The sequence below is a fragment of the Onychostruthus taczanowskii genome, unplaced genomic scaffold (genome assembly GCF_017590055.1).
Source record: "Onychostruthus taczanowskii isolate IOZ18803 unplaced genomic scaffold, ASM1759005v1 scaffold30, whole genome shotgun sequence".
Classification (NCBI taxonomy): domain Eukaryota; kingdom Metazoa; phylum Chordata; class Aves; order Passeriformes; family Passeridae; genus Onychostruthus; species Onychostruthus taczanowskii.
Genome location: NW_024500350.1, coordinates 2,357,344 through 2,379,584, shown reverse-complemented (window position 1 = coordinate 2,379,584; position 22,241 = coordinate 2,357,344). Strand labels below are relative to the sequence as shown.

At 47.0% G+C, this 22,241-nt stretch overlaps 3 protein-coding genes across 4 annotated transcripts; 2 read left to right on the top strand and 1 right to left on the bottom strand.

The window, feature by feature from the left end:
- The first annotated feature begins 243 nt into the window (after positions 1-243).
- On the top strand, positions 244-7,451 carry SLC16A5 (solute carrier family 16 member 5). The gene is made up of 4 exons (XM_041409318.1): positions 244-463; positions 3,607-3,750; positions 4,742-5,608; positions 7,210-7,451. The coding sequence occupies exons 1-4, from the start codon at positions 244-246 to the stop codon at positions 7,449-7,451; spliced, it is 1,473 nt and encodes a 490-aa protein (XP_041265252.1).
- A 5,010-nt stretch (positions 7,452-12,461) lies between these two features.
- On the top strand, positions 12,462-14,262 carry ARMC7 (armadillo repeat containing 7). 2 transcript variants are annotated; one of them, XM_041409188.1, is made up of 3 exons: positions 12,462-12,639; positions 12,737-12,880; positions 13,740-14,262. In XM_041409188.1, the coding sequence occupies exons 2-3, from the start codon at positions 12,838-12,840 to the stop codon at positions 14,075-14,077; spliced, it is 381 nt and encodes a 126-aa protein (XP_041265122.1). In that variant the 5' UTR covers positions 12,462-12,639; positions 12,737-12,837; the 3' UTR covers positions 14,078-14,262. The 2 variants fall into 2 exon arrangements, with proteins under 2 accessions (XP_041265122.1, XP_041265121.1); XM_041409187.1 differs by having other exon boundaries at positions 12,462-12,655.
- Positions 14,263-15,031: 769 nt separating this feature from the next.
- Positions 15,032-21,963, bottom strand: NT5C (5', 3'-nucleotidase, cytosolic). The gene is made up of 5 exons (XM_041409167.1): positions 21,500-21,963; positions 16,501-16,601; positions 16,356-16,416; positions 15,478-15,592; positions 15,032-15,396 (listed from the first exon to the last, which is right to left on the bottom strand). Exons 1-5 carry the CDS (start codon positions 21,716-21,718, stop codon positions 15,254-15,256), a joined length of 639 nt encoding a protein of 212 aa, XP_041265101.1. The 5' UTR covers positions 21,719-21,963; the 3' UTR covers positions 15,032-15,253.
- Positions 21,964-22,241: the final 278 nt, after the last annotated feature.

Sequence of the window (22,241 nt, the reverse complement as noted above, 5' to 3'; positions counted from 1 at the left end):
AAGGCAGTGGTTTCTTAAACAATCTGGTGCCAGGATCCTGTAGTGAGAAGGAAGGGAGGTGCTGGGAGAAATGCAGAGCAAGAAGTCAAGAGTGTCAGCTGGGAAAGGTGTGGGACTCACCGGTGCTCTGAGCCTCAGGAACCCCATCAGCTCTTCCCTGAAGGCCTGTTCACTGGGCTGAGGGTTGCATGGTAGCTGCACTCCCTTCCCCAGCAGACTGGCTTAGAGGAGAACGGAGCTATCATGTCCCAAGGAGAAGCAGCAGGACGCGGCCCTGCCAAGCACCAGGACCAGGGATGGGCATGGATGGTCCTGCTGGCTGCAGTGGTGCTGCAGGGGCTGACGCTGGGCTTCCCCTGCTGCATTGGTGTCTTCTTCACGGACCTCCAGCACGAGTTCCAGGCCAGCAACAGCGAGACATCATGGTTCCCGTCCATCATGGTGGCCGTGCTGCACGGAGGGGGTGAGTGATGGCAGGGAATGGCCTCCTCCATCTCCTGCCCTCGTGCTGCTGGTGGGGGGATGTAATGAGGATACTTTCAGCCTTTCATTGAGGCGGGTGGTGGAAGGGACTGGCTGTTTGGCAGTACACAGCATTTCTAAGCCACTTGGATCCCACAGTCCAAAGCTAAATGTCCACAGATTCCATGCTCCCTTTTGTCACTCTCAGAGTCAGCCAAGACCCTTGGTCAAAGAAGGCAAATCCCTTTCTCAGCTCAGTTTTTACAGATCAGCAAGAACATAGTTATTTCTCACAGAAGCTCTTTGAATAAGCCAGCACATAGTGCTGGAGCTCTGGTGCTTTCTTGGTTCATCTTGTCCACGAGAGCACATCTCCTTCCAAGTGCCACATGACTGCTCTGTTCTTTGTGGCTGAAGAGATGCCAAAAGCTGATTTCCTTGGTGCTGCCAGCTGAGGCAAAGCCTTAAAAGCAGCTCCTTGGGCGGTGGCACGGAGTGCACACCTACACAGACATCAGGGTGGATGTGAGCAGGGCTGGATCAGTGCAGAATGTGGGTCAGACAGCACCCTGTGGCTGCAGGGCTGGAAGGAGCATTGTGCTCTGTGGATGGTGGAGTGAATCACTGGTTTTTCCCTCAGAAATATATGGGAACAGCACAGGGCAGTGGTCCCACATTCCACACACAGATGTGTGGATTCTCTTTCTGCAGAGAGAAAACCAAATCCCCAGCAGCTCAAGGACTTCCCAATGAGTGGTCTGTGCTTTGTGACACATACAAATCCTGTGCTTATTTGCTAAACCGACAACCCAAACCCTACCAGGCAACAGAAGGAAAGTTCCCAGTGTTGTCCATGCATCTAAGCTTCTCCCTCAGTTCACTCCTGCTCCCTACCAATGCTGGTGAAAGTTGATACTACATCATAAAGCAAAGAAACAACCCCCGAGCCCTGAGTCACACTGATGTGAAGGCTATGGCAGGTTCAGTCTGTACCTTGCAGGATATGGCTGGCAGCATGGAATTGAGGGTTTGCACTTCAGCAGAAACAGCTGGGTCCACGGCGCAGATGGAAAGAGATGTCGAGGGAAGGGACAAGGGGAGCAATCTCCACTGAGAGTCAGCAAAAATAAAGCAGTATCCTCAGGGCTTGGAATTTGGAAGCTGTTGGGCATTCCCCATCCTGCTTTCCAGCCCCTGTGCTCCTTCTGTGATTAGTGGGACCAACTGGGACCTGCTGGCTCTGGGAAATGGTCTCAGAAGCAGCTTGGTCCCAGCGTGTCCAGGAAGGACAACTCTGACAGTATCCACAAGAATGTCAATTATCCTGTAATTTTTAATGAAGTAATGGTTGTGTAGGAGGCTAGTACCACTGTAAAAGGTAATGCAAAGACAGTCAATACATAGATCCAAAAGTTACAAATTAGATAAGGAAAGAATAGCCTTGTGTTGATATCCACAATAGAATTTGTCAGGGCACAGCCAGAGAGTTGTATTTTGCTTGCCAGTTATATCTCCTATTGCAGGGTGTTAGAGCACAGGAGGGCTTACTCTTTTCCCAAGTAGCAGGAGGCAGCAGTAACATAAACCAGAAGGAAAAAAAAAAAAAAAAACCAAAATAAACACAGATCAAAGCTTCCCTCAGGCCAAGCACATATGGCTTTTCCTGCAACTTCTGACCTCCTTTGCAGGGGGCCAGGCTTTACTTGATTCAGGTTCTCCTGTTACATTTCAGAACTTAAATCTTTCCCAAAATTGTATGCTGCTGTCACCAGTATCTCTTAAAGGTGCCACTCTCTTTTCTTCACCTTTATTCTTTTTAATTCAGAGGAACTGAAGGAGAAAAAAAATTATTTGTTGCAAAAATTGGAAGAGGAAGGGAAACAGGCAGAGCAGCCTGTTCTCAGAGCAGCCAGTACTGGGAAAAGGTTCCATGCAGGAGAGCTATGGAAGGAAATGGGGAAGGGCACAGGGCAAACAATAGCTCATAACTCAGCCAAACATACCCCATTATCGGTGCTATGTTCCTAGGTAAAAGCCATTAATGATTATTTTGTTATAATTTGAGAGACCTAGGGTGCTACATCTGTGTCCAAAAGGGGATTTCAGGCCTTTACAGGCTCCTGCTCCTAGATATCCGTGCACACGGAACACTCTGCACTAACTCATACAAATGCAGCACTTTTGTTGATATTATTCTTGCAAAAGAAAGCACAAGAGCCCCAGGCAAGTGAGAAATAACATTTGAAACCCAGACAGCAACTAACCAGGAACTAATCATGACAAACCCTTATGGTTTTTAGAGCAAATCACATTATTTTATAGTGTTCAATTTAAGCCTTCTTGGGCTAGTTAAACAGCAGTACCACTAATGTCTTCAGCAGGAGGAAAAATAATCCAGTCACATTTGCTGGACACTTTTTCAAAGGCCAGCAAAGTCTGAGGTGAAAATCTCCCAAGCAGATCAAAATACAGACAGCTGCACTCCTAATTTTAATAATGTTCCACTGTTCACTTGACTGTGTGGATTTTATTTCAAACCAGATGTTGATTTAGGTCACAGATATGCCACAGGTTATATTCCCTACACTGACTGACTCCTAATTCTGCAGCTTACAGTAATTTTGTATTTGCTTCCATAACCTTAAGTGTTCAGAATTGGGAAAAGAGTTAATAAAACCTGGAAAACCTTGAGGATCCTCAAGGGAACAGGAAAAGAAACTCTACCTTCAGATCTTCTCCCAGAGCATGCAGAGAGAAGCATCTTCCCATTGGTGGGCTGCAGGTGTGAACTAATCTTTCCCTGCCCCAAAATGAAGGATGTTAAATGTCATTAACAAACAATTTATCATAATCTCATAGAATTCACCAGAAGTCCATTTCCAAGGGTTTTAATGCAAATCCATCACATCCTACTTGATGGTCAAAATCCCAGCAGATCACAGACTTCATCTCAGCCAACAAGCTGGCCAAGCACTTGGGAGGATCACAGAATACATTTTCTCTTCCTGTCTCCCCCACTACATTAAGCTGCCAGGAAAACCTTCAGGGTCTCTAGACTACACCATTTGATAACTGCAGCAATGCAGCAGGTACAAAATACTTCCTTCCTCCCTAACTGCTTCCCCTTTTCTTCTCTACTTCCAGGGCCCCTCTGCAGCATCCTGGTGAAGCGGTTTGGCTGCAGGTTTGTGGTGATGCTTGGTGGGCTGCTCAGCGGGCTGGGAATGGTGTCCAGCTCCTTCTGCAAGTCCATCAGCCAGCTGTACCTCACAGCTGGCCTCATCACTGGTACGTACTAGAGAGCAGGGAAACTCAGCTGCTGTGCTGGAGATGGGAAATGGGAGAGCCCTGACTAAGTGGTCTCATTTTTCCACTCATCTGTAGGATATAGAAATAGGAGAACTCAACAGCTTCCCAGCATAGCAGAAATCCTACAGCCACTAGACTTGGCCCTCACACCCCTTTAGCACACACCTCACCCACTCAGGCTTGCTGGGAAGTGCTTCTCTCTGGAAAAAGCTACAGGTCTCCAGAGGATAAAATGGAGAAAAAGGATGTCTGTCTTTTTTAGTAGGTTCTCAGCCTTTTGTCTTTCAAGAAGGGAGGGTTTTTGTTGTTTTTCCAATCTTGGAACATAATGTGTTGGGATAATGTCGTTCTCAGGTTCCCTGAGCTTGTATTTCACCACTCCCAAACTGGGGGAGAATGGAGACATCTTTTTCCAACAAAAGACCCTGTTGGTTTTGAACAGAAGTAACAGATGGGAACTTTTCCTTTCCAAATATTTCTCCTATGTAACTGACGTTCAACTCTTGGTTTTTAATAACACAGAGAAATTAATTCTTTACTCTGAAACCATTCCTGCTGGATCTTGCAAGTTAAGCAATGGCCACTGCATAGAGAGAAAAACAAGCAACTCCTTGAGCCCTGATAAAAGCATCAGGAAAGCAGCACTGCTCATTGCATGTGGTATAAAACCCAAGCTTTTAATGAACAATTCCATAGCTGCTTTAGGAATTGCAGTGTGCCCCAGAAAAACGTCAGTTTAGACCAGTATATTTACTATACCCAAGAACAAAAATTGTTTAATTTACACATGACATCCTTCTTCATCCCTGGTGTGGGGTTTCTGAGTATTAATCAATCCCTGGGGGCTGTGTGGCCTGGCAGGTCAGAAAATGCTTCAACAGTACATGAAATCATCTGTGGGTACACCCTGAATTTGGGCTCTTTTCACCCTTTAAGACAACAAAGAAGGATCATTTATTCTCATCTTTAGGTCTGGGATCATGTTTCAGCTTCCAGGCCGGAGTGACTGTGCTGGGCTACTACTTTGTGCGGTGGCGAACGCTGGCCAACGCCGTGGCCTCCACCGGTGTCTCCCTCGGTTTCACGCTGTGGCCGCTGCTGTCTCAATACCTGCTGGATGAGATGGGCTGGAGAAACACCTTCCTCATCTTTGGAGGAATACTACTGAACGGCTGTGTTTGTGGAGCCATCATGAGACCCATTCAACTGGCATCAGGGTCACTTCCACAGTCTGCCAAGCCCGAAGAGGAGCCAGGGAGCAGAGCAGAAGAGGCACAGCTGTCCAATGGAGCATCTCCTCACCACCCCACACTCCAGCAGCACACCCAAAGGACAAAATGCTTCCAGATGCTGCAGAAGTACCTGGCTTTTGACATCTTCTGTCAAAACAAAGGTTACCAGATTTACACTATCGGAGTAACCTGGATGATGATGGGGTTTGCCTTACCCCACGTCTACCTGGTACCATATGCCATCCACAACGGGGTGGAGGAACGCAAGGCAGCCCTCCTCATCTCCATTATCGGGTTCATCAACATCTTCATCCGCCCTCTCACAGGGCTGCTCTCAGGACACAGAGTCTTCACAGGAAGACGCATCTATCTGTTCAGCCTGGCCGTGCTCCTCTGCGGGCTCAGCAATTTCATCTGTGTCGTTTCAGCTGAGTTCAGTGTGCTCATCCTCTACTGCGTCATCCTCAGCATAGCCATGAGTGGCGTCGGGGCGCTCACCTTCCAGGTGCTGATGGATGTGGTAGACATGGACAGGTTCTCCAGTGCTCTAGGGCTCTTCACCATCCTAGAGAGCATCACCCTCCTCATCGGGCCCCCGCTCACAGGTGAGAGAGGCCATGAAACCTGGCTAGGGGAAAGGTGGTGGTTTGGAAACTGGTGGCAAGTGTTTGGGAGCATCAAGAAGAGGAATTAGGGAGTTTCCAGACCCGTGGTGCAGGTGAGTTATGCAAAGGGAGCAGTAGAAAAGGTAGGGTTGGAAAAGAATCGTCAGCCTCTTCTGACAGCTGGAAAGTAATTTCTACAGCTGCATTAAAATCACATTGAAAAAAATACTCACTTGGTATGTGATCTGGTACATATGGGAGCTATGACAGCTTTTTTCCAGTGGCAAGAAACCAACAGGAATAACTATGAACTTTTTCATCTTTTTACCAGTTTGCATTGTTTTATCCAAGAAGTCTCAAGAAATTGTGAACATCCCATTAAATTAATTATTTGTGTTCACAATTATTACCGGTCCTACATAATTCAAAAGCCCCATAGTAAAAGCTTCTGTTCAGTCTTCTCTCCAAGTTCTGGAGCATATTAATTTTTCTCTGGAGACAAGAAAGGAGCTAGTTATGACTCTCAGTCCAATAAATTATTCACAGTTCACTCTAAATGCCACTAAGTGACCTGTCCAAGACACACCTGCTCCTGCAGTAAATTCAAAAGACCAACAAATGTCAACCAGAGCATGGCAGCCTCAGTTCAGGCTTTAGTTCTCTTCTCCAGACAATGAATTGTGGCTACTCAGCAGGAAAATTATGTCTGGTTCAATAATGTGATGGTAACATGCAGTGTATTTCATGGTACTCCCTGGCATTAGCGTGTCAGTCACTTTTCTCAAAGAGCAAAAAAGGTCCCTTCTTGGTGATCTCTGACAGGAGCAGCAATTGGTCAAAAAAAAAAAAAAAAAGCACAGAAAAGCATCTCCATTTCTCTTTGTAGTCCTAAAATCTGCTACAGAAAAGTACACCATGGAAAGAAACATCACCAATCTTGACTGAAAAATACAAGCAAATAAACATTATTCTAGTATTTCCACATTGATAAGCAGCCCATGGAAGACACCATATATTTGGCCTAAGTATCACTTTTCCATCTCTAATATTAGTGTTAAATTACTCCCTTGATAGCTCACATTTCTAAATGGTTTATATTGAGGTCACTTAATGTTAGTCATAATCTTGCTGTGCTGTGAATTTCCTTATCCTTCATTAAACAGGATTAGAGACAAATATTCAGTTTGGAGACCTTACTATGTAAATTTCTGAGCTATTTCTCTATCTAGTTGTTCTATTTTCTGCCCCAGGATGTAACAGGGTCACTCATTCCAAAAGCCACTAAGTGGCAGTAGCACAAGGGTCCTCTGCTGAGCAAATGAAATAAAGCAGCAGGTTGGGGAAAAAATACAATTTCCTTTCTTTCCTGATTTCTGTGTGTATTGAGAAATACTTTCTACAGAAGTATCAGCTGACTTGTGACTACAAATAAAAATCTAAACAACCATTAGAATCCAGAGAAGAGGAGAGAACTTAACTCATCAGAGAATGCTTGTCTTTTGTATATGGCAGTTTGCTGAATGATTCAGATTTAATTTTCATGTAAATGAATGACTTCAGTGTGCCTCTTCTCTTTGGCTAAGCTATGACTTCTATTTCAGGTCTCCTGGTAGACATAACCAGTGATTTCCACTACGTCTTCTACAACTCCAGCTTCTTCCTGATATCAGCTGCATTATTTATAGGGCTCAGCTTCTGTGCTCTGGAAAAAAAAAACAAATTGAGAGAGGCTTCCAAAGCACATTTGGACAATCCCTCCAGACATCAATACAGTGAAATGTCAACAGAACCAAAGGCTGTAAGTCAATCCCCTCCAGCAGTTCAGTACATCACGACCATATGAAAATAAAGACAGGGGGAAAAGTGCAAAGCACTGTGGTCTGTACAAAGCAACACATGGCCCAACACTGATGGCAGATCAGAAAAGAACAGTCTGCTTTCCACTACTGTCATCTTCCTTTTGCACTTGCACTCCATAGGGCCTTGTCAGACTCCAAGACAGTGATCCACACCATGGGCCCAGCCCAGAGCCCAGCTCCAGCCAAGGAGACGAAGCACAAAGAGATCTGAGCTCTCCTAAAGCAAACTATGGGGTAACAGCCATGGGACCCAGCGCCAGGAGACAAAAGCTGGGATAGTTCAGTTGGGTTAAGTCACAACCTTTAAGAAGTCACTGGAATTTCACAAGCACATTCCAGTTGGAAGTGCTGGATAACACATATTAATGGGTAGTTTTTCACAAAGAAATATTGTTGCCTCATCTGAATATGAAATTTTGGTGCACAGGCTTCCTATTTGCTTCCCATGTTGGGGGTGGTAAGTCAAACACTTTCCACAGGAAGTGTGTTATTATTTTCCACATCTCTACATATTATACAAAAGCAGATGCCTGGGTTGTAGAATTCAGACAAATCTCCAGTAAGATCAACTACTTTCTCCTACGAAGCATACACAGGAGTTCTTCATGCCAAGGACAATTTCAAAGCCTCAAAATTCAACTCCAGAGCCTCAAAAAAAAAACCCAAAAACCAATCCACCATGCCTTGGAGTGCCTGCTTTGTATAACCACTGAGGTCTGAAGTGCAGTTTAATATATCATAAAAGAGGATTCATAGCTCATGTAAACACACTTCAGCATTAACTGGAACCCATTTGGGGCAGGGAGGGTGATATCAGATCTAAGAAAAAGGATATGCATCCTTTTATAGGGCAAAATACAAAGCAACTGTAGTTCCTCTTTGTGGAGATCAGTTCAGCTCTTTAGTCTTAGACTTTTGAGCCTAATTACAACAGCATTCTCATTATAGAGAACTTTGTACAAACATTACTTATATTTCTTATACGCACAAGCAGAACTTAAAAAGAAATCTGTGGGGAAAGCATACTGAGAAAAGCCACTGTTGCTGACTTTCTATCCTTACAGCCTCGACTGTAAGTGGCTTTCTCTGCCACATTCCCGGGATTTAGGCTTGTCACTGCTCAGACAAGGGCTGCAGCAGCCTCAGCATCAGCTTAAGATGCAAACTGTTCATATTCTGTGTCATCCCTGATCCGACAGATGCGGATAACAGCTCACGAAGCACGCAGATAAAGATGACCCAACACATCAGAACAATCAAAAAGATGGAAGCACAAAACGGGAGTGAAACGGGAGAAGTAACAGCTTTCAATGGAACTGCAGTGCCTGTCTAAGAACTGCTGTATCAAACTCAGCTGCAGTGCTTATCTGGAGAACTGACCTATCACCTTCCTAGTGACAAACCCACAGCTTTCATCAGAGCTCCCCAGGCAAAACTAACAAAGCAATTTAAAAAAACCCACTCTGGATGAAACCACTGGAAAACTGACTCCAAGGTCTTCAGAGACCACAATGGCTTTGCAGGTGGCTTTTACACAGAAGGGGCATCAGCCCTTCTGAAGGGCTCCTGCTCCCACAGCTCAGCATCTTCTCCAATACTGTCCTGGGATTACAGACCCAGGAGGATTTGCATTTCCTGATCAAACCTATACTTAAATAAGCTGGTTAGGGGGAAATAGACATATCTGATCTCTCATCACACGTGTTTATTAACTTATGTAATGCTTACATGGTCCATTACTACGAAGTAAACAGGGACTGGTGCTTCTCAGCTTACCAAAAGAGACTTCTGTACACTCCTAGGAAAATGAAGAGGCTTTCTCACAAAAAAGCAATAAAAAGGGATTAAGTCCCAAATTTCTCCTAGCCATTGCAAATAAACAGCCAAGCAGCTGAACAGGTTGCCATTTTCTTTGTGTGTAATTCTTAAATTTTAAATTCTGTTCACCTTTCTACATTCCCTTTCTGTTTTCTTACAGAAATTAGGTAATATGGCCCCAGATCCTCCCACTGCTACAAATGTCCTGGGCAAAACAGGCAAGATATGGTGTAAGCTACAATCCACCAAAATTTCTCACAGGAAACAAAGGTTAGGTGAAGGAGCAATGGAAGGCACCTCCTGCATGCAGCAAATTGATCCACCTGTAATGCTTTTGCCTTGGTTGCTTCATACAAAAGGAAATGTACAGGGCAAACCCAAAAATTCTTCACTAACTGAAGCTGACACAGAGATCAGCTCCTCCTACACCAAGGCAAAGATACCTGTTTTGATCATTTCTTGATTGCAAGATAATTTACGATGGAAGGCAAGGAGAGTGCTTTTCAGAGGTGTTTTTTGATACTCCCAGAATTATCACTGGGGTCATTTGGATCCCAGGTGCAGAGAGAGGTTTCTGGGAAGAAAAACAACAAGTTCACAAACCTGTTATTTTAATATTTCTCAAGTTGCTGACTGAAACCTTTCAAATAGAACTCAAGCCTGAAAACAGGGTTGTCTCCCCTGGTTACTTTCCACAGACCCTTGAAAGGTAATCCACAACCCACAGGTTTGAAGCAAATCCTCAGCAGACAAGAAGTAACATTTTATGCTGTGTTTCCACAGGTAAATACGATGTCTTAGTTCCCATAACACAGAAAACAACCCCCCTCCTCTCCTTTCCACGAGTCTCCTCTCCCATGTGCGTTTCCAACCTGAACTCCAAGCTGCCTTGAGCAGGAGCTTAGCAAAGGATAAAAGGAGAGACCTGAGCACACCACAGAACAATAAATATTCCCCCTCAGAGGGATCCTACAGGTGCAGCAACACTCAGTCCTTAGGAATCTTGGGGACCAGAAGGAAAGGAAATTGATAAAAGTTGCCCCATTAGTTTAAGGTCAGCCTTTCACACAAGGCAACCATACCCTCACTGAAGCATTTCTTTAACACCTGCAGATAGTAAAACAACCCTGGCTTTCATTTGGGACAAACACTAACAACTCAGCCAGGTTACAAATCTCTGAGAAATAGCAGAGCCACAGAAGTTGACCAGAATTAAATGTTCCCTGCTCACCCTGTCCCCTCTTGCCCCTCCCCTGCCCCCTTTATCATTGAAGATATTCTGACCATTGCAAAATAAGCATTTTGGCTAGAAGCACCTTTCCTCACTGAAATGAAACATTCACACTGAGAAATTCACACTGAAGTATTGCAAGATCATGATCCTTAAAAGCCTAAGATTCTCTGCCAGGGTAATACCTGGGAAACTTTAATATTAATTATTTCTATTTAATAGCAATGAAGCCCAAATAAAGGTTACAGCAACCTTACACACTCTAAAATACCTCTGAAGTGCAAAAATTACTTAATTTAAGAGCTTGGCTTGCTGTTTGCAGACATAGCTAGTAGCTATAAGAAAAGAAACAACTACTAGAAATTAAAATTTCCTCAATTTTGGCCCGGTGTGCTATGGAAGTCACCAGAATAGTCCCTGGAGCTGTGACTACCCTGGCTAGACCAGCCCCTGCTCTGGGAACTGCTCTGGCAAACAGCAAGCGCTTGGAGCACTCAGACCATTAAACTATACAGCCAATATTGGGTGGGTAAATGCAGTTCTTACAAACAGAAGTAATCACATTTTTCCTTTTTAAACACAGCTTCCCCCTCTTAGTCAATCCCAGCAGCGCTCTGTTTGTCTGGACTAGCTCCCTGTGTTTGCTTTCTCTGTTCCTGCTTTCCCACATTACTCATTCACCTTCTATTTAATGACAGATGAGGATTTAAAGTATAACAACACTCACCACTTACAAAGGCACGCATTAGAAAAGATTTCTTACTACAGTAGCAAAACATTCTAATATTTGACACAGTTTGTAGCACCTTTGCTGATCATTTTCAGATAGATATACTCAAATATGCAGATAAGAATACATGTATATATTTAGACATTCACATAACGACTTCAGTTGATAATCATGCTAAGAGCTGAAGTTGTTAGCACTTTGCCTGTCTTAAACTTTTATACCAGGTAGAAATAAATATCTTCCCTTTCATGTTTTGTGTCTTCCCACACCATTACAATGTTAAAATATTTATCATTGCTGCATTCAGTGAAGCTTCTTTGCTCATCCTTCCATTTAATGTAGTCATGGGCAGGTATTTCAGTGCCCTCAGCTGTGTGGGTTATCAGCCCACTCTTGTCACTGGTGCCATGTGGATCAGTCCATGACTAATTTGCTTGATATGAAAATCAATTGTATTTGAGATAACACAAAAGACAACATATTCTCACGGCCTGTTCCTTGCCTTATCCACAGAAGAACAGCCATGCATGTAATTGCCTCAATAAAAGCAGTACAAATTTCTGCAGAGTCCACTCCCACAGTTTATGATCTTTATTAACCTTTACCTTATATATTTACAGAACATGCACCATAACTGAACCCTCTTGCCGCACGTAAAATTGTGGTGGTTTCACTGAGCTATGTTACTTCAAGACAAGGGAATTGCTCTGCTCTGTGCCCAAACCATTGTACAACCAAGATGGAATCACCTGCTGATCTTTTAGTCGACTCCCTGGCCTTGTTTCATTTTTTTTCCCCAGATAATTTCCCTCACTGCACAAGTATTGTGCCCCGTTTTTTCCTTTTCTCCCTCAGCTTCATGAATTGCAATCCCGTTATTTAAACTGGAACTGATCAGGAGCAGCACTACCACAAGGACAACAGCATTGTGATGGAACAGCAGAACATACACAGAGGTGAAAATCATTTGAGTAAGTAATCAGTGGGGAAAGGTTAGCTGCTTTGCAAAACCAAGCGTTTAAACAGCAAAGCTCTGCCATATAATGAGACAGTCAAATCTATCGACATAGGCTCATTTATTTTATATATAGAATATATAATTATACATAATGTGTTTATAAAGAGCGAGAGACACGGAGCAGCCACCACCTCCCCGCCTGAGAGGAACACACCTGCCCCCCGCCCACAAAATGGCGGCCGCTCCCGCGCCTCCTGAGGGGAGATGGCGCCGCCCTGTCCCGCCCACAAAATGGCGGCGGCCAGTTCCTCTCCCTTGCTCGGTGCTCCCGGTCCCTGAGCCGACGCTGCCGGGGGAACAGGCAGCCTGGCGCGGTGTCCCTCGATGGAACTGGGTCGGCTGGAGTACCTGCAGGCGCTCGTCACCGAGTTCCAGGTGACGGACAGCACAGGTAACAAACGCCGCTGCTCGCTCGCCCTCTCCGTGTCGAGCGTTTCCTCACACCCCCGACCTTTTCCCTTTTCCCTTGCAGAGGCCAAGGAGCAGGTGCTGGCGAACCTGGCCAACTTCGCCTACGATCCCAGCAACTACGAGTATCTCCGGCAGCTCCAGGTGCTGGACCTGTTCCTCGACATGCTTACCGAGGACAACGAGAGCCTGGTGGAGTTTGCCATGGGTAATCCTGCCGCGGGCACCCTCAGCTGTCGGCTGGGCAGGGGACACCGGGCCTCGCTCGCTTTGGTCCTTAACCCGCCCCAAATGCACACAGGGCTCCAAAAACTAACTCACGCTGTGCTGATAAAGCCTCCTTTAGTGCAGAATGGGAGAGAAGTCAGAGGCAGGCTTGTGTTCCATGTCCTTACAGAGCTTAATGAAGACGCTATCTGAAAAGGATTTAGAGGGTTTTTTTCCTAAACACTGCCTGATTAATTTTTTACTGAAATCTCTCCTGTAAAGAAGCAGTCATTAATATGTAGATTTTGCCAGGTACATTGTGCCAGATCCATGTAACCATTCTGCTTTTGGCAACTGATCTTCTATAATACTTACTTGGCAATTTTAATAAATCTTTTAAGTGCCTTACCATGATTTTTCATGGTCTGAACGTAAGCTAAAGGGCCAGATGCTGTGAGTGGTTCTGTGAGGTGATACTGAATGGATTTGATTTTTAAGGTTTATGGCTGCATTTCAAAGCTTCAAGTTTCAAACATTCTGTGCTTCTTGGCTACTAACTCTGTTACCTCCATTCTCTGGCTTTCTATAGCACCTGCAATAAACTGCTGGGTTGTGTCTTCCATTAGGGACGAGTGGGCATTCCTGGAATCCTTCTGTGGAAGCGGTTATGTGCAGCAGTAACAGTGCCCTCTAATGACACACAGGAGGAGTGTGCTGGTGGAAAACCATTGGAAACAATCAAAAACGCGTGGCCTAGGGAATCGTTAGGAATTTTCCATCCATGCAGAAGATGTGGATGTTAGAAACGGGATGAGCGGTGAACCTGCATCACCTCAGACGCTTTCCTCTTGCCCTTCCAGGTGGTCTTTGCAACCTGTGCTTGGATAAAACCAACAAAGAGTACATCCTGGAGGCCAACGGGGTGGAGCCCATCATCAACTGCCTGTCCAGCTCCAACGAGGAGACCGTGGTGTCGGCTGTGACCACGCTGATGTTCCTGACGACTCCGCGGTCGCGCGCGCAGACCACGGCGCTGCCCGTGGTGGAGTGCATGCTCCGCTTCTCGCTCTCGGCCAACGCGCGCCTCAGTAACCTGGCATCCATCTTCCTGCAGGATTACTGCAGCCCTGCGCAGGTGGAGGAGGCCAGGAACCTCAGCAAGCACACGGCAGTGGGCATTCCTCTGCCCAAGGACTGAGAGGGGAGCCTCCTGCTGTTGTCACTTTCTGCTCAGCAGGCCAAGAGCAGCAGTAGAGACCTGAGTTGGTCCCACCGCTGCCGGTGTTTAGTTAACAAACACGATGGAACGGCACTAACACGGCAGCTGGGCCAAGCACACAGCTAAGCCTGCAAATATTTAAAATAAAGCAGGTCATGGCTGCACAGTGGAAAGTTCTTTGCCAAGTGCAGCTCGGCACCCAGCTTGCACAAACAACCCTTCCCAGCAATGAGGGGTGTTCTGCTCAGGTTGTTGGGCAGAATTGTATCCAGTCCGGTTCCTGGCTGGTTGTGCTACACCTCTCCCCTTCAGTGTGGGTGACAAGTGACACTAAGTGTCAGCTCAAGTCACAGAAATGTATTCCTCCTGCAGAGAAAGGAGTTTCCCTGCCCTGGCAGTTCACAGTCTCCAGCCCTGTGGCACTAGTTATGCCATCCTCTAATCATGGCACAGGTAGCCAGCTCTGGAATCACTACATAGGGCAGGTTGTAGCTGCCCTGTAAATGAAGTGGTAAGTTTGTCTTTTATTACCACTGGTGAGAAAGGTGAAGTAATTTAAAAAAAAAAAAAAAGAGGGGGGCTCATGGTAGTCTGGCTCACGAGAACAGCTGTCTTGTAAAAGCTTCTGTTAATAAAACATTAACTTAAATGCTGTGTAATCAGTTCTGTGTGAGAAGCACACGGGCCAAGAAATCGAAGTCAGCCTAGTCTCTCTTCATTATCAGCCATGAGGCAAGAGAAAACCCAATAACCAGGGTGGCTAAATGCATAAAATTTAAAAGGTTTTACTGTTGAGCCCAGTGCTTCCTGACAGACACCCACACTGGATCTGCTCATGTTTGAAAGCCTTCTTCCTCTTTTTCTCTCCCTCCTCTGCCCCCAGACAGCACAAACCAAACAGGAGTGACGATAAACACACACAAAAATCCAACCACAGCTGCTTGTAGTTTATAGTTTCTCTTCTCCAACAGCAAACATCCAAAACACTACACAGATTAACAGTGCAGAGCAATCTTCCAGAAACCCAGAGCACCGTGTCTGACAGGAGCAGCTCATGTCTTGCATGATCCCTGCAGTGACAGTGCCTCCTGGGCATGGCAGGGGTAGGCTGGTTGTTTCCTGGCAGCGGGAAGAGCACAGCATGCCCTTCCTGGACTACTGCCTGCGCTTGCTGTCCAGGATGGCCTTCCAGTCGTCGGCCCAGGAGCGCAGGCGCCGGCGCGGGGCCGGCAGCTGGACGTGCCTGTTGTGGCAGCAGGTGAACAGGATGTGCTCCCAGCTCGGGTTCGGCTCCGCGCCTGTGGGAAAGGGGGAAAAGCTGGGATCAGCGGGGGGGTGGCTCCCCAGCCAGCAGCCAAGCATGGAAGTGCTGTTCAAACCTTGGATGGTGTCCTTGTCATCGAACAGCAGGTCAGCAGCCACCACGGTCTTGTCTCGGGTCAGAATAATCCGCTCCACGAACTCGGGTCCCAAGTGTTTCTCTACCCACTGATACTGCAGAGACAAGGAACGGGAGAAAATCCCGCTGTGCTCTCAGTGTGCACATCACTCCTGTCAGACCAGCCCTAATAGAGCAATTTCTTCCCCCTGTAAACCTTATCTGTGTCTAGGAATCCCCACATGGAGACTGGCTGTGGCCCAGGGTGCTGATTAAACCTGTTTGTGTGACAGCCTTCACTCAGCACTGCCCTGGCTGTGCCCAACTGTTGAGTTTGTGAGAAGCACTGGCTGCTTGCCCAGAGCATGTGGGCTGTACCCATCTAAGTCATTCCAGTGACCAAAGTCCCCCCTTCCATTCTTGTGCCACAGGCACAAAGGACTTATTCCAACACTACAACCCCCTCAACACAGCACTGACCTCTTCTGGGACATCTCAGGCTCCAGATTTACACTGAAGTAGGTTTTGTTGGTTGGTGGTTCTCCAGAGTAGAATCCCCTGGGAATATCCCATCCCTGTGGGTCACACTACAACAGTTCCTTTGTTGTCACCTGCTGACACAGCTGGTCCCAGCCCAGCTCCAAGAGCCCAGGGCTCACGTGCTCCACAGCAATTCTGGCAACATGTGGCACTTGGAGATTCCCTGTCCTGAGTTACTGCTCTGTGTGTGAGAACCTATCCCTCAGACAGAGACTGGGGGAAGCCTGGCAGCTGGAGCAGCTACTGTCTCTAGAAAGGAGTTGCTCCAGCTTGGGTAGTATGAAACAGCAAGGCCTTGCAAAAGCAGCATTAAACCCAATAAAACCTATTCTCTCCCACCTTTTCCACGATGCAGTGCTCGTACTTCCGGAGAGGGCTGGTGCAAATGAAGACTTCAGTACTGAAAATAAACAGGAAACAGCCTTTGTCAGGGGAAAGTGTGTTAGATCCTGGAGAAGGGCTGCAGGGTGCAAAGTGTCCTTACTCCTGCATGTGGAGCATCTCCTGCGCAGCTTCCAGGGCTCCTGGAATTGGATCCAAGTCTAGGAAGAAGCCAGGTGACTCATAGACACTGGCTACCTTGGCCTGCAGGAGAAAGAGGACGATGAGCAGCGGCTGTGCTCTGTCACAGCACTCTCCAGTCACCCCCTGTGTAACAGCCTGGTGCTTCCCCCCAGGAGTGGATTATACAATATCTCACCTTTGGGTTCTGGAAAAGGTCCAGCTTGGGCACACAAGAAGGAGAAGTCACTTTCTGGTGGCTCATGAGGAGGCAGAGCTGCCCCTGGCCTGGCTTTGCTCCCACAACCAGCCCCAAGCCACTGGAGTCTCTGGGGGGGCTGAGGGAGGCAGAGCTCCCACCCCACCCCTTCCCAGCAGCTGTCTTTCCAGCTGGTGAAAACCAAAGGAACAAACTGGAGGCTTCTCCTCCTCTGTCACATTTGGCTGAGATTAGCTGAGGGCTCAGGAATTCACCGAGATGGGTGGGCAGACACAGGCACTGGCCATCAGCCTCCTGTTCCTTCAGAGCAAACAGGGTACAGAGGTGGCCGTGCCAATGGCCAGGCAGCACAGCCACACCTGGGGGGAATCCCTCCAGCAGGAGGGAAGGATGAAGGTGAGAGTGCTGGGAAAGCTCCATGTCTTCGTGGCTTTTCGATTTTCAACCACCCACATCAAATACTGTTGAAGGAGCAGGTGGCCTTGGCTCCAGCCTGGATAGAGCTGCTCCCCTGAGGCCATGAGTCTGCTCCAAAGAGTCTGAGACTTCAGCAGGAAGTTCAGAGGCGATCCCTGTGCTTCCCCAAGAACTTCTGCCTCTGTGAGAGGTGACCTGTGCAGCCCATGAGCTCCATCTGGGCTGGGTTTGAGGGTGCTGTGGGACACTGCCCCCCTCACCTGGCTCAGCACTGGGCCGAGCTCTGTGATTAAGGGCTTTGTCCCTTTTGTGTCTGCACCTGCTCTCGGTGCAAACCCGCCTTCCATACAGGCAGGTGGGATACCACAGGAACCAGAGAGGAAATCCATGATAAACGAGGGGTGAAGGAGGTTAGCTCGAAAGGTAGAATCATTTTTAAGTGAGTGTAAATAGAAAGAAACAAGATTTCTGGAGGAGCAATGTTCTCCCAGGCTAATGTAACCAAAAATGGGACAAAAAGGTATTTAATATGATAGAGTACAGTGGTATCTTTAATCTCTGAAAGGAAGAGCAGTATCTCCAGGGCAATTTCCAGGTAAGACTGTCCTTCCAGTCCTTTTTCTTCTTAATTTACAGGTAAGACATTTTCACGTCTTTTATTATTAGGAAATTTACTGGTTTGAATCCAGCTCTGGTTAGTTAATTTTAAGAATTGCTCCCTGGTTACTATTCAGTGGCCTGTGTTAAATGAGTGTTTCACAGCAGGTCACAGCTGATGGGTTCTCCCCTTCCTTATCCCACATCTCATCCTGGCAAAGGACCCACAGCAGTACCGAGGGCTGAGGCCCCTTCCAGACCTAAGTTTCACCTTCAGACAGAGAGGTTAAGCTTCCAATATCTCTTTACCCTGAGACACACAAATCTTAACTTCCTTGGGGTCACATCGTGAACTTCAGAGGTGTCAAAGCAGCATTATTCCACAAGCATTAAAGCATACATTCCCATGCCACTGAACAGTTTGGAAAACTAAATTCTTGTTTAGTATTCTTCAAAGGCAGGCTGCAGCCTTTGCTCAGAAGTGTCCAGCTCTTTAGACCCCAGCTGAAGGTCTCCTTGCTCTGCATCCGTGGAACATCAACAAAAACCCATTTCAATTAAGCAGCAGTGAGGAAGAGTCAGCATTAAACCAGACTCCCAGATGCTGAAGCTCACTCAGTTATCACCACCTACAAATACTCACAAATCAACAGCAGGAAAGTTGGAAGCACTGCCTGATTTCACACGCAGATCAGAAGAGGTTAAGCAGCCTGTCTACGTTCAGACATGGCAATCAGATCTGCCCAGATCTCTCTTTCCATGCAAAGCCTCCCTGATCCCAGCAACAATTCCCTGGAGCTCTTCCCAAGGAGACTGAATTACACACTTAGGGCTCATGTCTGAAAGCTCTTTTATCCTTCAGCAAGACAACAGAAACTGGCAAGTTTCCACCACATCACAAAAAAGTCTGACTTTGGAGAAAGTTGGAGAAAGAAATTTGATTTGATGACTCTTGGAACCAGAAGCCATTTCCTCTCATAAAAAAAACTGACTAGAAAAAGAAAGTAAAACCATTTTCTTTCCTCATGTTCATGCCACCAATGCTGAACGTTTCCTTTTAACTTCCGTTAGTAAGATAACAATTTGGATACAGAACTGGAGGGACTACATCTGTCCCTATGCTGTCCCATTTGCAGGACTTCAAAATAATTTAAAAAAATTTTACCACTGGTGGGGATGTTGAATCCTTTTCTTGAAACTGCCTGGGGCCAGGAAACACGGAGATAAATCCCCACCAACAAAATGGCCACACACACAGGAGGGCAGGTAGGCAAGTGCAGTGAAAAAAATCTTCAACAAAATAAAATAGATTAGAAGCCCTTCTAAATAAAATGGATTTACAATGTGAAATTAATGATCAACTTGCAAAATCAAAACAGAAACAAAACCAAAGCAACAGCTCAAGTTTCAAGGGGCAGCTGCTCAGCACCAACTAAGCATGAACACCACTCAGGAAGAGGTGATGCATAAATCATCATCACAGCACTTCCCAGGGCCTGCCACGAGAATATCTCACACCCTGAAATTCATAGACAGACACCTGATCTGCCACAAAGAGCCTGGTGTCCAGCTGACCCTCTGGTGTCCCACTGACCCCCTGGTGTCCAGCTGCCCCCTGGTGTCCAGCTGATCCCTTGGTGTCCAGCTGACCCTCTGGTGTCCAGCTGAGCCCCTGGTGTCCAGCTGAGCCCCTTCTTCCAGCACTGACAACCTGCAGGCTCCGTTTCCCTGCATGGACACACAAACTGCCCTGTGTGGGCTGCTGGCTCCTGCCAAAGCTTTCCCTGCAGCTGGAGCCAAGGAGAGACTTTCCACAGGGATTCTCCTGTCCCACAGACACTCTGTAGAGTGCCATAGCAGAACAAACAAGGACTCTGTTTTTAAAGGAATGGATGGAATTTATGTAAAACCCAAAGGAGCCTCATATCTTTAAAACTATAACTTTATTGTTCTGCCAAAGATACCTAAACCAGCCCAAAGCTCCAGAGATTACTGAAGGAGACAGACACACAGCACAGCTCCACAAAGCTTATTTCCTTAAGAAGTCATGCTAGAACAGCAAGATAAGAGCTTTCTGCCACTGTTGGTGTGCTGGGATCCAAACCAGTTATCTGGTTATTTCATTGCCACACCCAAGGTCTGGGGAAGAACAGGATGAGCATGAACCAAATTAGGGAATGAGGATTCCAGAAATAGAACAAAGGGCAATTTTCTCATAGATCAGATTGTAGCTCTTCCAAAAAAGAAAAAAATAAGAAGTCATGACCCCTTGAATTACCTGCAACATTTTTTTTCCCCCCCACGGGATTCGTTTAAGGAATACTCATTCAAACAAAAAATCATTTTTGTTTATGCAATGTAATAGCCAAATTGATGTCTACTGACAGGTTTCTGCTTCCAGGAACTTTTGACCATCAGTAAATCGATCTGAACTCCAGCAGTTTGTAGCCTGTGGAAATGCTGACTGGAGCCAGCACTCCTGCCCCTTACTCTGAAGCAGGAGGCTTTACCTCACTATGGAACAGGAGTGAAATGAATGTGAATTGTTATTTCTTAGCAGTAAAAACTCCCAGGCCCAGTACAGGGTCTTGAAATGAGCAATGAACTTCTCAGGGAAAGTGTTCAGCACAGCCTGGGTCAGCAGTTTCCTTACAGAGTCCTGTACGGAACTCAACTGTCCCATGGTGACCAGAAGGAAGGGTGAAGTCTGGATTCACAGTATTTATAATTTTGTGTTTCATGCAGCCTTAATTTGTGTACTGATAATCAGTGACTTCTTCCAGGATAGCCAGCCCTTTACAGACAGATGTGTGTGGGAATTCTGCCGTGAAACCATTCACTGAACCATCTTCTTCTTTACCTGCTCATGTTCCTGTTCTTGTTTTGCAGCAGAGCAATAACTTACTCAAAGCTCCCTGAGTGCTCTGCACGTGCTCACACGGCCCCACAGCAGGACAAGAACTACATATGTTCTGTCTGAGTTTGTACAGAATGAAATCCTGTATCCACAGTCCCTCTGCATGCCCTGACAAGCCGAGTGCATGGCAGGTAAGAGATCAGGAACAGCAGGAGAAAGCTGTTGGAACACCCTCCATCCATGCAAACTGCTGCCATTTTTAATGTTTGCTAATGGCTGAATGAGTAACAGAGAGGTCTGCAAGACAAAATTAGAAATACTGTAAATCCAGACTTCACCCTTCCTTCTGGTCACCACAGGACAGCCAAGGACTCTGTAAGGAAATGGAACAGATGCTGATCCAAGCTGTGCTGAACACTCTCCCTAGAAGTTTATTGCTCATTTTAAGAACATGTACTGAGCCTGGGGCTTTTTACTGCTAAGAAATGACAATTTCATTTCCCTCCTGTCCTACACAGAAGTACAGGCTCCTGCCACTGGCTGATAAACAGGAGTATGAATCCAGTCAGCATTTCCACAGGCTGCAAACTGCCAGAGCTCTGATCGATGACTACTGATGGTCAAAAGTTCCTGGAACTAGGAACCCGTAAATATAGTGAGTAGCCATGAATTCGGTTATTATCTTCCAGAAACAAACATGACTTATTGCTCAGGTATTGCTTAAACCAATCCCACCTAGGTATACACGGACAAAAAAAACCCCCGCAGGTAATTTAAGAGTTTTTTTTTTTTAAAAACTCGGGTCCCAGGCTGAGCTTGGCACAGCCCGGCGGGCAGGGAGAGGATTCCAGAGGGGTGGGGAGGCCGTGCTGGCCCCGCAGCCGCACTCACCGCCAGCTCCTCCCGCAGGCTGCGGTACTGCTCCCGCACCGAGAAGCCCCTGCGCTCCGCCAGCTCCACGCGCGGCTCCGCCGGGAAGCGGCGGCGGAATTCCCGCAGCACCGCGCCCTCGAAGTCGGCCAGGACGCCGTCCATGTCCAGCAGCACCCGCAGCGGCGCGGCCGCGCTGCCCATGCCGAGCACGGAGCCCGGCTCCGGCAGAGCGCTCATGCATATGCATATGAATCATATGAATATGCATGAAGGGGCGGGGCGGAACGCCTGGAGGGCGGCCCCGCGTGGGAACAGGGCTGGGCTCCAGCAGCGACGGAGGAAAAGCCCAAAAATGCCACCCCTGGGGACCCCGCAGCGACCGGGACGCGGCTGCCCGAGGAGAAAGCAGCACACTGGAGCCTCGGCAGCCACCAAGGAGCATTAACGAGCTCCCCTGGGCTTGCCAAGGAAATATTAATTCATGGTTATTCCCCACGCTGTCCGTGCAGGGCACGGTGCACATCAGCCGCAGGGAACATCCCGGAGGGAGGGCAGAGGAGCACGTCAGAGCAAAGCCGGTTCGGTGGGGTCAGCACCCCAGGGCAGGGCTTCTGCGGCAGCGATTTGGAAAGCCAGGGTGCTTTCAGGCACCGGTTCTTCCTGGAGAAGGGTGGAAAATGCACCAGCAGACACAGCAGCTCCATAGAGATGCTCTGCTGTGGTTTTTTGGGCAGCAGAGCCCTTCATGGCTTGATTTCAA